Source organism: Camelina sativa, chromosome 7 (assembly GCF_000633955.1).
Source record: "Camelina sativa cultivar DH55 chromosome 7, Cs, whole genome shotgun sequence".
In the NCBI taxonomy this organism is placed as follows: Eukaryota; Viridiplantae; Streptophyta; class Magnoliopsida; order Brassicales; family Brassicaceae; genus Camelina; species Camelina sativa.
Window position 1 is genome coordinate 10,268,147 of NC_025691.1, and position 18,637 is coordinate 10,286,783.

An 18,637-nucleotide genomic window follows, 5' to 3' on the forward strand; every position below is an offset into this window, starting at 1 on the left:
GGAATTACTAATGCTAGAGAATATCAGTTGCTATGGCGGCATCTTGCTTATAGAGATTCTCTTCTCCCTGTGGAAGATAATGCTCAACTTCTGGTTTGTCTAATGTCTTTTTGTTTGCATTAGTTCTCATTGTTTTTTGCATTCTATGTTGACTGTATAGTTGCATTTTTCCTAGGAGATAGTATCTAATGAGTAGCTGTTATTCTTAATATTGATGTGAAAGTTCTAATTTTTTTGCGAGTTAATTTGTCGGATGATATTGAAACTTCTTGCTGAGTAGCATTTAGGTGTAAGGTAGAATGAATTTATGTATCATGTGATAGACGTAGTTTTGCAAATTTTAACGAACTTGCTTGTGCAGAATGATGATAGTGATATGGAGTGTGAATTGGAAGCTTCCCCTGCAGTCAGTGTTGATGTAGTAACAGAAGCTGTTGCGCATGTAAAAGTAAGAAGGAAATCACACAGAATTTTTGTTAGATTCTTGTTTTTTTCGTCTTAATGTCCTTGTCCAGCTTCCAGAGAAGAGCTGATTCTCTATAATTTTGCTTCATAAGTCCTGTTTCTCTGTGACATTTTCTACCGAGAGATATTTCTGATCCTGCTGTATATCTATTTGCCATGCATTCAGGTCTTCTCTATTAGTCAATTTTTTGTAGATTTATGTAGGTGGTTTTAGAGATTGTATTTTAGATATTCAGCATTGGTTTGGTGGATTCTTTATTGAGATTTGTTGACTTGATATCCCTAGTTATGAGAGATATAGCAGATTATGATTGCGTCTTCCTTTTCTTGGATTTTTGGGTTTTCTTATTTGACAAACAGTTAAGCACATGAAATGCAGTAGAATTTTTTTGTATTATCTTCACCAATAATTTGATTCTTCTGATGGCACGGTGCTTACTTTTGTATTATTTTTCTCAAATGTTTTTCTATTATAGTGTGTTTAGACTGTCCCTTTGACCCTTTACTCTGTTATTCTTGATATTTCTATTTTGTTATATGCTTAAAAAATTGCTGATTATGTATGATCATAATCTCAGTTAATGTATAGCAATCATTAAGTGGTGGTTATTGATATCGGCTTATTCTGAATTCAGAATGATCCTGATGCTAAGTTTCCTGTTTTTCTATCATTTTCAAGGTGATGACTGCTTCCTATGTGCCAAGTGAGTCCGATATTCCAGAAGACTCAACTGTTGAGGCTCCCATGACCATTAACATACCATACGGCCTGTATAGGGGTGCTCAGGAACCATCAGACTCGTATTGGTCATCAAGAGGAATGAATATCACCTTTCCCGTTTCTCTTCCGAAAGCAGCTGAGGGACATACTGGAAACGGGTTACCCAGTAGCATGGCTCCTCGGAAGAGAAGAAAAAAGTGGTCATCTGAGGAGGATGAGGAGCTCATTGCTGCTGTGAAGCGACATGGTGAAGGCAGCTGGGCCCTTATTGCTAAGGAAGAATTTGAAGGAGAGCGAACACCCTCACAACTCTCACAGGTTTTAATTTCACTGGGCTGATCTTGTTTCCTCATTTTCCTCATAGCTTAAAATTATCTCTTCAGGAACATTATGCATTCTTTCCTGTTTATTGTTCTGTGTCACATGCACGGTCTTTCTTTGCCATCACACGCAGAGAGCTATTTTCGTAGTCACAGAATTATGGTAAAGGAATTTGAGCTCAATGTAGTGGCTCTCTAATTTCTCTATAACTAAAATGGGTATGAACTATGATTTAGAGTGTACTGCAGTCCCTTCCTCGTCTTTTTCAGTTAGTGCCTTGTTCTGGGTATTACTACCTGCTTAAAAAACCATTATCTGAGTGTCACTTTTTTTCTAGATGCAACTAGGTGGCATTATCACTCTCTTCTTTATCGAATACTCTATCAACAGTGTGGTCATACTTTAGAAATAAATCCGTTGTCATCTAGTTTGGTCTTGATGTGGGGTTCCCCCAGTTTTCCCGGGTTCAAATCCCGGCAACGGATCTCTAAATGATATGAAATCTCTCAAAAACATAGAAGATAGCTGTAGAATGAAATAATCTTCTCTGTCCACCATTTTTGTAGATATTTTATGGGCATATGTGATGCTTTTTATTAGCATACATTTGCAATTGAATTGGTGGTTACAAATTGAATTTTCTTTTTTGCAGCGGTGGGGGGCTATAAGGAGAAGGTGTGATACTTCAAACACTTCTACCCAAACTGGCCTACAGCGAACAGAAGCACAAATGGCAGCTAATCGTGCATTATCTTTAGCGGTGGGAAATCGGATACCCGCAAAAAAACTTGCAGTAGGTACGAGTAACAATCTATCCTTTCCAGCTTATTATACTATATATTAGTTCGTGTATGCTATGCTATATGCTATACTTGTTTAGATTGTTTTTTATTGCAAAATTGAAATTGTTTAAGCCCCAACGCTTTTCTCAATTAGATTTGTCAATTTGACTGTGTTTGTTTAGGTACACCTCCATTGCCTTCATCTGGTACCATCACAGGAGCACAAGCCAATGGTGCCAACAGTGGTACATTGCAAAGTCAACAAAAGTCTCAGCCACAAGTTCAAGCTTTGCCACGGGCAGCTACACCAGCTCCAACTGCAAAATCTCGAGTTCCTGCAAAGAAGACAACAACAAATTCCACATCGAGAGCAGCACTAGTAACAGCTAATTCAGTAGCTGCGGCAGCCTGTATGTCTGGCCTGGCAACTGCTGTATCAGTGCCAAAGACTGAACCAGGAAAGAATGCTGTTTCTGTGTTGGTGCCGAAGGTCGAACCCGTAAAAACCTCTTCCACGGCCTCTTTGCCTCGTCCTTCTGGTATATCATCAGCACTGAATGCTGAGCCTGTAAAAGCCGCTTCGGCAGCCTCTGTGCCTCGTCCATCAGGTATCATTTCTGTACCAAAGGCTGAGACTGTAAAAACCGCCGCTTCTGCAGCCTCTTTACTTCGTCTCTCAGGTATTATACCAGCACCAAAGCCTGAGCCTGTAAAAACCACCACTTCTGCAGCATCTCGTCCATCAGGTATTCAATCAGCACCAAAGGCGGAGCCTGTAAAACCCGCTGCACCTGCAGCCTCTGGTCCCCGTCCAGGTATGATACTAGCACCAAACGCTGAGCCTCTAAAACCCGCTTCTGCAGCCTCTTTGCCTCGTCCACCAGGTATTATATCAGCACCAAAGGCTGAGCCTGTAAAAGCCGCTCCTGCAGCCTCTGTGCCTCGTCCATCAAATATTCTATCAGCACCAAAGGCTGACCCTGTAAAGAGTGTTTCAGCTATTGCCAGTAACACTAAATCATTTGGAACTTTGAATTCAAGGCATGCAGTTAATGGAAGCCCAAACCACACAATATCTTCATCACCCCCTAATAAACCTTCACTTATGGCTCCTCTCTCCAAAGGATCTACAATCCAGAATAATTCAGTTCCTCCTAGTTTTGCATCGTCAAGGTTGGTCTCTACACAGAGAATTCCTGCAACTACTTTAATGCCACCAAAGCCAAGTGTTGGAGCGGCAGTTAATACATTTGCCAAGCCGGTTGGTGTACAAAAAGAGCAATCTCAGGGAAACAGAACAAGCCCGTTGGTTACAACAACTCTTCCGGCAAATAAAACCTTCCCAACAAATTCAGTGATTAGCACATCAAAAGTGGAGACTCCTCCTAGTCTTATGCCTAAGAAAAACCAAGTAGTTGACATTTGCACCGATAAGAGTTCGTTGGATAAACCACCTGAAAAAGAAAGTATTACCACGGCGTCAACTCTAGTTGTAGCTACAGCTGAATCAAAATCCAAAGATGAAGCAAGTAACAGGGAAAGTCAAGATGTTGCAGCCGTGACAGGGACCAGGCAGAAGGAGTTGTAGTTCATTTACTGCATTGTTTTGGTGCTTTCATTAATGTTTTTTTCTTAGGACTCAGACAAGAATATGATGATGTACAGTAGGACCTCCTAAATGTAAGGTTCTTACTACTAATTAGTAATATGGGTTTTAATTTACTTCAAAGTCTCCAAAGAGATATTCAAAGTTTAGAAAACAGTGAAAGCAAAAACATACACTTTGATTTGCATCTCATTGGTTCTTCCACAGGTACAAGACAGAAAAGCTAGAAAAACAACGTACTGAAAAATAAGATAACAAAAGACATGATTGATGGATTATTCTGGGAGCTTTCCAGGTGGCCTACTGTAACTAGACTGCTTATGCAGACCTGGAGATGGACTGACACAAGAGAAGAGGGACGAAGAAGATTGCTTCTGTTGTCTATTCTTCTTTAACTTGACACCAAACAAGAATGACCGTAATGGAATCCTTGGTCTTCCACTCGACGAGCTCTTACTCGGAGTTGTTCTTGCTTCGGTTGCACTTGATATCCCAAGATTCTCTTCCAGTTTACTCAAAATTCTCTCTACTTCAGTTTTCAACGCTCTTACACGATCAAGACCCGATTGAAGTTCAGTCAAGACCCTTTTGTTCTCCTGCTTCATGTTAAGTATCTCTCCATGGAACTTTGCAGCTTGATAACCACTAATCTCTGAATCACTGACTTTACTGCCACCCGATTGAGAAGTGACTCTTGCGATCTCTTCTTGAATATTAGCTAACGATGCATACCTTCCCTGGAGTTCATCTTTAAGAACTGCGCTGTTCTCTAGCCATAACTGTAGAGCTGTTCGAATCTCTCTTAGGTGTCTATAGATAGGCTTTGCTTCTGATGCACCTGCAGTATTACTACTACTTCTCGGAGATTCCAGCTGTTGCTTGTTTTCGATTCTCAGTTTCGATAGCTCTGATTTCAGATCTTGAACTGTTGTCTGGTACTTCTGTATCTGATGTACTGATGTGCTGAATCTTAACCAGAACTCGAGATTCTCTTCCAACACTGCGTCAATATCAGCACGTACTTTGTCTTCAACAGTTGATATTCTTGTTCTCGGGCTGTCATCAACATCTGCAAATTTCACTCTAACCTCATTAGGCTTTGTTCTTCCAGGTGTTCTCTTCACATCTCCTCCTTGATGATGCGGCGTAGTGGAAACCGAAAAGTTAGAAGTTGGGGAGATGCTCACACTTTCGTGCTGTCCTTGATCATGTTCCAACTGGTTATTTCCTTCTGTTTGATGTGGTGAATCTTTCCCTGGCGAGTTGAGTTTTTGGCGTAATGAATCAATCTCTACGTCTTTGTACACAACAGCATTCTTGAGTTCTCTCAACTGTAATGCTAGCTCAAAGAATCCTTCCCGGTTCTTCTTCTCAACGTCACCTAACTTTCGCTTTACTTCTCTATAATCCCTTAGCACTGATGTGTATTCATCTAACAGAGCCTTTTCTCTATCCTCCATGCCATCTGGTAACAACTGCCTCCAGTTTGGCGTCTCGTCATCTTCGTCTTCCGTCACCAGATCTTCTGCTTCTGTTCCGAAACAAGTGCTTGCGGTTTCTGATAAAGCAAAAGAATCTTTCATCTCTGATTTCTCTTCTTGAGATCTTCCACCACCGTCTTCACCCTCTCTAACTACAGTTTCTGCATCTTTCTTCCTACCCTCCATACTCCTCCTCACTCCAGTCTCTGTTAAGATTGACTTCAATTCATCGCGAGAATCTTCTGATCCTGAAATAACTGGCAGTTCCTGGAAAATTCCAGCTCCTTCGACATCTTCATCCATCTTCACATCTTGCAACTTGCCAGATAAATCTTCAGCGGTCCTATTGGCTACCTTGAATTGGTTCTGTAGATTCTTGTTTTGATCTTCCACTTTCTGGAATAGTTTTCTAACATTTCTCAGCTCCTCTTCAAGCACTGTTATCCTCTGTTTCATTTCCGTGGAATCTGAAATAAGAGACGCCTTGTCCTCCTCTAGACCACGGATATGTTCATGTAACTCATCTGTCTCTGATCTTAATGTCTTCACCAATGCAGTATGAGACGAGGCATTGGTCTCCAATGAAACAACCCTATGCACAAGATCATCAATCTTCTCTGCAAGTTTCACAATAGTAAAATTCTCGTTTGATTCTTCTTTCTCAGATTCATAGCTCGATTCTTGAACCACAGCACCTTCTTCTGTTTCTGTCATAATAACCTCATCATGATCATCGCTTTCTGATTTCTCAAACTTGTTCCTCAATGCATCAAACCTTTCTTTAGCAGTCTTGATCCTTCCCTTCTCAATTTCTGCTTCTTCAACAGACTGCTTCTGTCTCTCCTCTAGCTTAGCAAGTGTGTCCTTACAAGAGCTCAAGGCGGTGCTCGCCATCAAGGTCCTAGCATCACTATCAGCAATCGCAGCACCAAGACCAAACTCATCTTGTAAGTTACAAACCTTCTTCTGCATCTCTGTCACTTCCTTTTCCAAATCCCAATACCTCTCATAAGACTGCTCATAAGAGCTCCTCACAAACTCCTTCTCAGTCTGCAATGCCAAAATCCCCTTCTGAAGCTTATCAATCTCCTCCAAGCCCTCTTCTTTACTCAATCCCGAACTCACAACCGCCGCTTCCCGCTTAGCTAGTGCAGAAGATACTGTCCTCAGACCAGCTGGTCCTTTTCTAGACAACATCATAGACTGACTCCTGAAATCTTTCTTCATTGGAATATCCGGGACTTCAGGTATGTTGCTTCCTTTGGGAATAAGATGAAGATGCTTAGGCGGTCTCCGCAGATTCCCTTCGTAATCTTCGTTATCATCGCTATCATCTTCCATGGGAAACTGAACATGTTCAGGGAAAGCTGTGGCGATTGTGCGGTTTGCGCTTTGAAGCTCCCTAGATAAATGATCATAACGTTCAGCTAATGCCCGGTACGATCTAAAAGCTTCCTCCACGAAATTAACAATCTCTGGCCTTTTAAGGTAATACATCTCAGCTCTTTTGGCAAAAGTGTCTCCATCTTCATCTATAATCTTAAGAGTATATTCTACCTTCTCTTCCATATCTACAACACACCAGCGATTATTTCTTTGTTAATGACACAAATGCTCAGGAAAGATTGGAACATACCTTGAAGATTGTGTTCGAGCCATTTGGATTGCTTTGTACGTATGTGGCTGGCCCACCACCACGAATACGCATTGCTCGCTGCTCTCTGCAACATCTTTTTTGTCCTAATGAAGAAGAAGAAGAAGAAGAAGAAGAAGAATCAAACATGACCGATTCATCAACTTGATGTAGGTGTAAAAAACTGAAAACTTTCTAAGATCAGACAAAGAAGAGAGAAGAAGCTTTTGTCCGTGTGTAGTGGACACATGTCCGAGTATTTTGGTGAATCCTTTGATCAACCTCATTTTTAGGATGCTACCTTTGACCAATCAAAAATAATGTGAAAATTTATTATTTCTTATCTGCATTGTAAAAAAAAAAGGGAAATTTAGAAATAAAGGAGGTTTTTTAAAAACTTTGTCAATATACACTTTATTTTTTGAGATTGTTATTTGTGACGAAAATACCCTTACTAATAGATATAGTGAAGTTTTTAATAGTTTTAACAAAAAAAACAAATAGAAAACCCATGTTAGTATACAATTGTGCAAACAAAATTTTGAAAAAAAAAATTTTGGGTGTCAAAAATCAGTTTGTAAATTGATGATTTTTGGTCTAAATTGTTCAGAAATGATTTTCTACGATTTTTCCAAGTTCTGAAACATTTAGACCATTTATTATACAGTTTGTACATGTTCTACGAAGTTTAGACCGAAATTTGATCTAAAAACTTCAAAAACGTGAATTTTGTATGTTCTACAAAATTAAGAATATGTATTCTACATTTTTCTTCATTCTACATCAATTCAAAATATAGTTTCCACGTTTTACCCTGTATACTAAAAGAAGTAAAAGATATATCGTAAATAATTTAGAATTTATAATCTGTAAAACTTAGAATACCATAGAAATAGAAAGAAAATAAATTAAATAAGGAAAGTGAATATTTTTTGAATAATCGTAATTTATGGTTACGATTTTGTATTTATTGTTTAGATATGTTTTAATATATTTTAGAATGTGTATTCTAAATAGTTTAGAAGAAAGACAAAAACAGCAAAAATTGACATTCGACATAACTTATGATATCGTGATCGGTTGTTTACCGTCTCTTCCACCTTCCACGAAAATTTCACTTACCTGTTTACGATGCAAATCTACGTTACTTGTGGTGTATGGACACTGGATGCCAACAAGAAGTGGAGATTTATTGATGATGAAGAAAAACGTGTGAGATTACTGACTTTGCAACCCACTACGTCTCTTGAAGAGTTGAAGGTGATGGTTTCAGAAGACAATGAAATAGAGCAAAGTATGTTTGATGTGGAATTCAGTTATTTACCCACAGAGGTTAAAGTTGATTTTCCTCCCGTTGTATTGACAAATGATAGGGGAATGAAAAATTTTCTTGCATATCTGAAAAGGAAAAACATGATTCAGTTGTGTGCTACATTCAAAGGAATAGTTGATGATGATAGGAGTAAAGTCCATTTCGATCTGAATAAGGACCCACATGATACAAGTGATGGTGATGATGTGGGAGTTGATCTAGGAAAATCAGTAGCAATTATGTCAATGAATTCACATAAGCTGAATGATGTTGTATTAGAAAAGCCTATTGATGCTAATCTTGGTGATGTTGCTGGTTCAAAGTTGGAAGATTCAATGGTAAAGAAGGACGAATATTTTAGCAGTAAGGAAGCTTTACAGGCTACTATGGAAATGTATGCAATGAAATATAACTGCGACTACAAGATTACAAAATCTGATAAGAGATGGTGGTGTATACGCTGCATTGATAGTGCTTGTAATTGGAGGCTCCGGACTGAGTGTTTACAACCATCTACATATTTCGAAATCAACAAGTTTGTGGGTAACCAGACATGTGCTCCTTCAAAAAAAAAATCATTTTGTAGGACTCCATCTGCAAGAACAATTGGACATCTCATTAAGCAAAGCTATGAGGGTGTGAAGGAAGGTCCTAAACCGAGTGATATAATTAATATTATTCATTCAAGGTACGGCTGCGAGCTAACATATCACCAAGCTTGGGAGTCTCGGGAGTATGCAGTTAACGAAGTTAGAGGAATTCCTGAGAAAAGTTATGCTAAGATACCAAAATACTTGCACATGCTACAAGAAGCGAATCCTGGTACGTTCACGAATTACGAAATTGACTTTGATGGAAGATTCAAATATCTATTTATTTCTTTTGGTCAATCAAGAAGAGGGTTCTACAAGGCAATGCGGAAATTGATAGTAGTTGATGGAACATTTTTGAAGAATAAATACAAAGGAGTTCTACTAGTTGCTACAGTTGTAGATGGTAACTCCAATTTGTATCCAATTGCATTTGGAATTGCTGATTCTGAGAATGATTGTTCATGGGAGTGGTTTTTTATGCAACTTAAGATGGTTATAGCTGATGAAGAAGGTTTATCATTTGTGTCAGATAGACATACATCGATTGCTAAATCAATTGGAAACATCTACCCATTGGCTAAACATGGTATTTGCATCCACCACTTGATTAGTAATGTGATAACATATAATAAGGGCAGAGGTGTCGCTGGTATGGTTGCAAAAGCATCAAAAGCTTATAGAGTTGCTGAGTTTGAGAAAGAGTTTGCGCGAATTAACAATATTAGTCCTGCTATTGAAAGTTATCTAGAGGAAGCCANCAATTGGACATCTCATTAAGCAAAGCTATGAGGGTGTGAAGGAAGGTCCTAAACCGAGTGATATAATTAATATTATTCATTCAAGGTACGGCTGCGAGCTAACATATCACCAAGCTTGGGAGTCTCGGGAGTATGCAGTTAACGAAGTTAGAGGAATTCCTGAGAAAAGTTATGCTAAGATACCAAAATACTTGCACATGCTACAAGAAGCGAATCCTGGTACGTTCACGAATTACGAAATTGACTTTGATGGAAGATTCAAATATCTATTTATTTCTTTTGGTCAATCAAGAAGAGGGTTCTACAAGGCAATGCGGAAAGTGATAGTAGTTGATGGAACATTTTTGAAGAATAAATACAAAGGAGTTCTACTAGTTGCTACAGCTGTAGATGGTAACTCCAATTTGTATCCAATTGCATTTGGAATTGCTGATTCTGAGAATGATTGTTCATGGGAGTGGTTTTTTATGCAACTTAAGATGGTTATAGCTGATGAAGAAGGTTTATCATTTGTGTCAGATAGACATACATCGATTGCTAAATCAATTGGAAACATCTACCCATTGGCTAAACATGGTATTTGCATCCACCACTTGATTAGTAATGTGATAACATATAATAAGGGCAGAGGTGTCGCTGGTATGGTTGCAAAAGCATCAAAAGCTTATAGAGTTGCTGAGTTTGAGAAAGAGTTTGCGCGAATTAACAATATTAGTCCTGCTATTGGAAGTTATCTAGAGGAAGCCGATGTGAGAAAATGGGCTCGCTGTCATTTTCCGGGTTATAGATATGACATTAACACCAACAATGCGGCTGAGTCAATCAATGCAGCTTTGAGGTCACCCAGAGAGTATCCAATAATTCCTTTGTTAGACAGCATCAGAGAAATGATGACACACTGGTTTTATGAGAGTAGAGAGTTAAGTGCAAAGCAAAAAGATTCTTTAACTGTTGAGGTGGAGAAAAAGATTTCAAGAAGAATAGAGAAAGGTAAATTCATGAACGGTTATCCGATGAGCAGATCCATGTTGCAGGTTAAAGGTAATGGAGTAGATTACATTGTTGACTTAGAAAGAAGGACTTGTTCATGTGGAAAGTTCAGCATAGGAAAACTCCCTTGTAGACATGCTATAAATCTACAGCCTAGCTTTTTCCTGTCTTTCCATGAGATGGCAATTCACCTTTGGCATAGCCTAACAAAAGTTTATTCCAAGTGTGGGTTCGTCCTGCCGATCTAAACTTGAAGTACTCGCTTTTGATGTGCAAGCTAAACTGACAATTCATGAAACCAACACGATCCAACTTTAAGCGGCCTAAAGATGTATGCTCCCGAAATATATACATCATTGCATCCATTTCCTGAAAATATTTAAAGAAAGAGGTTTGTACAACTTAAAATAAGGTTTGACGTTCTTTTGGAAAATATAAAGTATGATTTTTCAAAATATTGACACGTACCTCGTTTCCAAGCCATTTGTTGTCCATCATGACTCGGTCAAACAATTCTCGATCAAGTAAGGTTGGACCCAATTAAATGTTTCTGTAAACGAAAAACAATTGTAAGGTTACAAAATGGTCAAAAGCTACAAGACCCCAAGGATAACTCCTAACCTTCTCAAGATCCATGACCAGCTTGATGTATGAATGTGGTATAGCTTTCTTCTCATCCTTAGCCACTACCAACCGAGCAATTACACAAACATACACAAACCGAATCTTATCTTCTTTTTTTCTCCCCGATGGAGCTTCTTCAAGGTGGGTCTTCATCAAACTTTGAATGGTAATGATACCACCTCTCTTCAACAATTTACTCCAAAACCCATTATCATCTGTCCATTCCTCTGAATCACCACTAAAATCATCATGAACTTTAGCCCAATAATTGCATGAAATTCTTGCATCGAAAATCTAAGCGGCTTCTTACCAAACACAAACCACAGCTCATGTCTTCGCTTAGTCACCAACTGCCTACACATGATGTTGTGTATCAACCGAGCTGAGTACCCAAGACCATTCTCATACAATGCAAAAATACTTGTGAAAACTGGATCACCCTTCACAATCTCATACTCCTCTGGTAATGCATTCTTAATTTTTTTCAAAATAGACATTCGACATGAGTTATTAATCTGCCCAACTTGTGGCTCACTTCCATTTTCCATAAGCCGCTTAGGATACTTCAATTGTTCCATTCCTGCCGAATATAGTAAAAGATGAATTACTATAAACTAGCCACAACTGAAATAAATCAACAAAGATATGAGACTTCAATTTTGCAAAACAAAAAAAACAGATTACTACAAGTATGATTTAAGAACAAGAAAACTATGACTACTAATCATTTAGATGCAAACAGGAATTTGAAAAAAAAAAAACAAGTTTATAAATGTAAGTTATAATAAATTATAACCAAACGAGATACAATTTTTATAACCAAATGAGATACGACTTTTAATTAGACAATCAGACAATCACAGTTGTATTAAGAAAAAAACTTTACTTTGGCTCTTACTTGTATGAGATTCTGATGGTGCTTTTGTTGAGGACAATGACATTTGCGACTTATGATCAGAACATGCTCTCAGCCATGGTCAGTCTCTGAAGAATATAATTGACTGCAAAGAGAATATGAAGAGGGTCATGACTGATATAGAGAGGTTTCCTGAACTAAGAAGATCAAATATTGAAATCGAGTTTTTAAAAAATTACATAACCTTATGAAACTAAGGAATCATAAAAACTAACATTTCCAATTTGAAATAGAGTTTTTTAAAAATTACATAAGCTTATGAAAGTAAGAAAGTATAATAATCAGCATGCAAAAAAATTGAAATCGAGTAAAAAATCTGGTTCAAATCTGGACATGATCGCAAGAAACTAATGCATCATATCTGACATATCTATAAATCATGATCGTAAGATACAAATCGAGTAAACAAATTGACATAATGGCAAGAAACTAATGCATTATAATAATCAACATGCTAACATATTTAGACATGATAACTGGTTTTAAAAAAAGCATGTAATAGAATTCTACATACCTGTTAAGCGGTGAAGATGCAAAAAGCAAAGTTGTGACAAGCTAAGAAGCAATGAGAGAAGAAAACACCTCTGAAATCATAACAAAAATCAACAAAGACATGAGATTCTTACTCGATTTCTTGAGATAGAAAGAGTCAAATTTTCAAAAACAATATAATACGAATTCTTAAAACTATGAATTAAGAACACAAAACCTTGATTACTAATCAGTTAGATGCAAAACAAGAATTCAAAGTCTTATACAATAGTGAAAAATCAGAAAATCGAGAGCTTCATCCTCATCATTATCACATTATTAAGAAAATCATTGAAACGTTGTTAAGTGTACTTATAATAATACAATTGTGGATTCAAATCGAGATTACAAAAGGATAAAAGTTAAACATACCAAAAAATTTCCACAGTTAAACAAACAATATTCGATCAACATGGATAAATGTTCAAGAGAAATCCATACTGAAAATTTGCTAATTTACTTAAAATTATACAATTCTAGGTTGAAATCAAGATTAAACAAACAAAAACAACCTCGAAATTTTGGTTTTCCCGATTTGGTAAAATTGAGAAATTGACCATTTAAAATTTCATACTTTTCATCGAAATTGAGCGATTAAAACTAACGAAATCAAGATGAGAAAACTTAAAAGATTTACACTGCAATATGAATACCAATTTCATATGATGTGAACAGAAGCAAAGGACATTAACCGATTAAAGGGAGGAAACAAAAAAATTGATGAATCGCAAGAACAAGAGAAAGACAAATCAACAATAGGACAAAACAAGAATTAAGCTTCGTCCAGATGAGCAAAGGAGGGAAAAAGACTCACCGCCGTCGATGAATCACGACAACAAGACGAAGATGTCACCGCAGTCGCCGCCGTCGATGTCACTGATGTTCGGTTTGTTTTTTTACGACTTCCTAAAAGAGAAAATGAAAAAAGGGCTTTAGTCTTGTAGAAATCTCTCAGTAAATTAGAGGCTTAGGTTTCTATTTTGTTTTCTTACTTTTGGACATAAATTTACTTTCAAAATTTATTTATATATTTTTTTTTCGTTTTGAACAATGAGGGCAAAATTAGATTAAAAAGCAAATTAAAACCTATATGACCAAACCTACAAAAAAAAGTGTAGATAGACAAATGTTTAAAAAAAAGATCATTTTCTTTCTAATATTTGCATAGATTGTGAATCCATCGAACTATGTTTCATTTTTGTCGGGTACAAAAACTAACATTGCAAAACCTGTTCTGAAGGTCCAAGATCCAAATGTTTAGGAATGTAGTCAAAGAAGAACATGAATTAACAACAATTCTAGGCTGAGTTGAGTTTAAAAATTCTCTTAGAGTTTCATACACAATGGTGAAAGTTGAGTTAAACAACAATATCAATGAAGCTTCTTTATACTCTCTCCTCTTTTTGGACATTCTCATAAAATTTCATACAAAAATGAGAGTTAAAGAACAATGTCAATGAAACCACTAAGCTAATTTCTTCTTCCTCTTTGTAGACCTAGTGCAAACTGGTCTCTTTCCACTAGAAGAAGACTCAAACTCATCTCTCCGTCGCATGGCTCTAGTCTTCACTCCCACAACAACAGCACTCGAAACCAAACTCTCATCCTCAACAACCGATTTCTTCTTCTCATCAGATTTAGGACAAACCATATCCCTTAAACTAGCAACAACATCAACCAAGATCCTGTCTTTCAAATAACCATCAACGAAACTAAGATCCTGTATCCTATTCACAGGAACATCATTAAACGAAACAACAAAACCTCTATCTTCATCAACAACATTCTCCTCATTGTAATCTTCCCAGTTAAACGGAAACCCTAAAAGGAAACGATTACAAACCTCCTCAGAAACACCGTTCTCCATACTACGAGCTCGGTTGATGAAACCACTGATGGAAATGGTAATCCCATCTACTGATTCGAGAGTTACACTGTTATGCCTTTTGAGTATTGTTCCTGATGAAAAGAGTCTCACGTCAGATTCGAAACCTGTGATACACAGAGCTTTCTTCTCCTTATCTTTTCCTTTTCTTGTTAGCCACCAGTCGGATAATGTGACGGATTTTGTTTTTACGATGGGTGTGATTGCTCCTAGTGAAGCCGGCGTCCGTGGAGTCGGAGGGAAATTGGGTTTTGGTAAAGCTTCGGGGTGAGTACGCGGCGAGGGATTGGTTTCCGGTAGCGGTTTGGAGCGGGTTCGCGGCGAGGGATTGGTTTCCGGTAGTGGTTTGGAGCGAGTTCGCGGCGGCGAGGAGCAACGCGCTGAGAGAGACTGGGGTTTTGACTTGGTCGCCATCGCGATTTTTTTTTTTTCATTCAGTGGTGTGACTGAAATTTTTTTGTGAATTGAGAGATTTGGTAAATATGTTTCCGGTTTAGTTTGGTTAGAGTTTATTTTTCTTTAGGTTTGAAACATTTTTGGTTTAGTTGAAACATTTTTGGTTTACTTTCCGGTTCAACAATTTTTTAAGGATACATTATACCTGATCAAGTTAGTACTATTTTAGTATAAATAAATGTATTTCTTTATGTTTTGAGATAATATGATCTAAGTTCCCTCGTATTTTACACATTTACAAACTAATTAAGTAAAATAATCATGTGAGAAAACATAGGGATGAGCATTCGGTTTGGTTTCGGTTCGGTTTTTTCGGTTTACGGTTTTTTTGATTTTATAAAAATTGAACCATATAGAAACCATATGTAATTCGGTTTGGTTACGGTTCGGTTTTTTTGGTTTTATCAAAATGAAACCATATAAAACCATACCTATAACAGTTTGGTCCCGGTTTTTAACGGTTATTCCATATTTTAAAAAATAGATAGTTGATACATCACTAAAAAATAAGCATAAATGTAAAATCTAAACATAATTCAAAAAATAAAATCCAAATATAGTTTTGTAAACCCAAATAGTTAATTAAAATTTAAACTTTTAAAAATTAAAGGCTATTGAAAAAGAAAATCAGAAAAAAAAACTTGGAGATCAATAATTATAAGCCCAATAAAGGAAAAAAATTATTGATATTGTTATACAATATAAATTTATAAGTTGAAGAAACTAATTATATCTAATTATCTAAATTTTTTATAAAAAACCAAAAAAACCATTCGGTTTTACGATTTTTAACCAGACCAAACCTAAACCAAATGGTTAATTAAAATAAAAACCAAACAGATTTTTAGACTTAACCATAACCAAACCAAACCATTTATTTCAGTTTGGTTTGGTTCGGTTTTTGTGCCAACCCCTAGCAAAACATATCTAATCATCTTCTATGGTTAAGCTGATTTTATTCGAGTGTTCCATTTTGGACACAACACCTTGAAAATTCCACTAAATTTTCGATCTAGTAAGTAATAACTTTGAGAAAAAAAAAAAAATGTATTTTTTCATACCATTAATTATATGTATTTTTATATTTTATTATATAAAGTTTGATTCTCAAATTTAGTAACTCACCAGATCGTAATACGTGTTAGTTTTAACGATTAGATCAAAATTAAAAACTCACCAGATCGTGACACGTGTCAGTTTTAATGATTAGAGATCAAAATTAAAAATTCACCAGATCGTGACACGTGTTAGTTTTAACGATCAGAAATCACATATCAAAGTTAGTAACTCATCATATCGTGACATATGTCAATTTTAACGATCATAAATCACAGTTTTCAAGTTTGGTAAAACGATGCATAATATAATTGTAATCTTTTTATTTTTAAAAAAAAACTTTGTTAATCCCAAAAGGAAAATGATTGTAAATACACCCTATATAAGCAAATAGATGATAACATATTTTTACCCAATATAATAATTTCGACTAGCTTTGTTTTTCTTGGTAAAATTTTCTTCTTTGTTTGACACATCATCGTTCTTGAACAAGTCTCGAAAGTAATTTGTTTGTTGTCTAATCGAAGCAACTATATATATAAAAATATTCTTTGATATTACCACATGTTTTCGTCGTCGTTTTTTTGAATTTTGTTTCGTTTCTCAATTTCATAATGCATACTACGCAATCTTTGACTTTGAAGTGTTAACAAAGTTTCTTATGCATAATAACTAAAGTTTTTGGTATTAACAAATTTCTCACGGTGTTATTATCATTTCTATTAATTTGTAGGACATGTAGCATAAAAAAAAAGATTAATACACAAACGCAAGATAACAACAGAGATTATATAATACTAGATCGACTAAACAGAAAGCGTTCTTATCGTCGAACGATAGTAGTGGGAAGCAAAAAAATTTTAAAAAAACAATGAGCTCATTAGAATAAATTTTCTCATAAAATAGAAAAAGGATTAAGGAAAATATACAGAAAATTGTTAATTCTAAAAAAAATGTAAATATGAACTTCTATATAAACATAGATCATCTCATATTATTCATCTAACAAAATAATTTATTCAAAAATATTGTTTTCAACTTTGTTCTATTGGTCAAACTTTTTTAATAGGAAGACAAATTTTCCTTATTTTTTTAAACCAAAATATACGCCTACTTTCTACCTTTTCAGTTTGGAATAGAGATGATTAATATGTTGACCCCAAAAAAAATGGAAGATCAATATATGCATCTTCTTTTTCTAATACTGTACTTTAAAATTTATTGTAATAGTTTTAGATTGTTTTATTTAATTTATATTTTCATCTTTGAATTACTTGAGATTCATATATTTACGTGCTTATAATTTTCTATTATTTTATTAATTATGTCAAATTAATTTTCTTCAAATTTCTCAACCTTGATTGGTTGGTCATAGACTTTTTTTTTGTGCAAACATAATTGTTACCATTCGTTCAATCTCAAAACAAGATAAAGAGGAGAAGGTCATCAACCTAATTGTTGGATAAAATAGGCTAATCAAACACAAGGCTACAACAAACATAGATAAATTGGAAAATATAAATCGTTGTTGATAGATCCATAGGAACTTAGAGATAGAGGCTACATCATGGTGTGTCAAAGAAACTTTCATGAAATACATTGGGGAATTTAATATTAGTTACTATCAAAAGATTTTGTGACGTTGGAAAAGGGTCTTTAGTTTCATTGGTTGCTGAAATAAGCCACTTTAAGATAGCTAAAAGACGTGAACATGTTCTCTCCACATAGGAGGAGGGTAGAGCCGAGGTTTTCTCTATAGTGGAAGAGGTTGGACGCAAGGTTATCCCCCCAAGAGAGGAAGGCGAAACAAAGGTTCTCTCCATGGTGGAGGAGGTTGGACGCAAGATTCTCTCCATAAAGGAGGAGGACAGAACCGAGGTTCTCTCAATGGTTAGTCATACACTATTGTGATGTAATTTATTTTTTATTCAAAATATTTTTTGAGCCACCAATTTTAGTGATTAAAGAAACTATGCAAAAGTGAAAGTAAAGAGACATATAATAGTTGACTTAATTTGTTCATATAGACATTTTCTAGGTGGTGGTAAATAATATATTTGTAACATATAGTATACCTAGATGTAAAAAATATACTTTTAATGGTAACATACATAAAATATTTGTATATAGATATAAATCATTGTATTATATCATTTTTAATAAATAATGTATAGTAAATTTTAATTTATTTTTTACTAAATTTAATTTTATTTACAAAATTTAAACCCGCACATCGGACGGGTCCTTATCTAGTATATATTAAATTTTAGTTAAATCAATTTGGGTAATACAACTCTCAGGTTTAGTTTACTAATCTGGTATACTGTAAATGTTTTATATTTATAATTTGGATTTGGTATGTTAGTGATATAATAAAATAACTAGGTTTTACCTGCGGTACACCGCGGAACTAAATTATAAATTATTGTATTTTAGATAATAATTTTTAATTTATTTAGTTTTTAAATTTCCAATTAATTAACTTTTATCTAATTAATTTAGAATTT

At 35.6% G+C, this 18,637-nt stretch overlaps 3 protein-coding genes across 3 annotated transcripts; 1 reads left to right on the forward strand and 2 right to left on the reverse strand.

The window, feature by feature from the left end:
* LOC104704505 (uncharacterized protein KIAA0754-like) lies at positions 4–4,011 on the forward strand (the record flags this gene model as incomplete). The annotated part of the gene is made up of 5 exons (XM_010420579.2): positions 4–93; positions 362–448; positions 1,145–1,504; positions 2,160–2,304; positions 2,472–4,011. Coding segments are annotated over 5 exons (2,088 nt in total), but the record flags the coding sequence as incomplete, so codon positions are not given.
* Positions 4,056–7,289, reverse strand: LOC104700858 (protein NETWORKED 2A). The gene is made up of 2 exons (XM_010416454.2): positions 7,013–7,289; positions 4,056–6,947 (listed from the first exon to the last, which is right to left on the reverse strand). The coding sequence occupies exons 1-2, from the start codon at positions 7,104–7,106 to the stop codon at positions 4,171–4,173; spliced, it is 2,871 nt and encodes a 956-aa protein (XP_010414756.1). The 5' UTR covers positions 7,107–7,289; the 3' UTR covers positions 4,056–4,170.
* LOC104700860 (protein EMBRYO DEFECTIVE 1674-like) lies at positions 14,109–15,052 on the reverse strand. Its single transcript, XM_010416455.2, has one exon. The coding sequence runs from the start codon at positions 15,030–15,032 to the stop codon at positions 14,199–14,201; it is 834 nt and encodes a 277-aa protein (XP_010414757.1). The 5' UTR covers positions 15,033–15,052; the 3' UTR covers positions 14,109–14,198.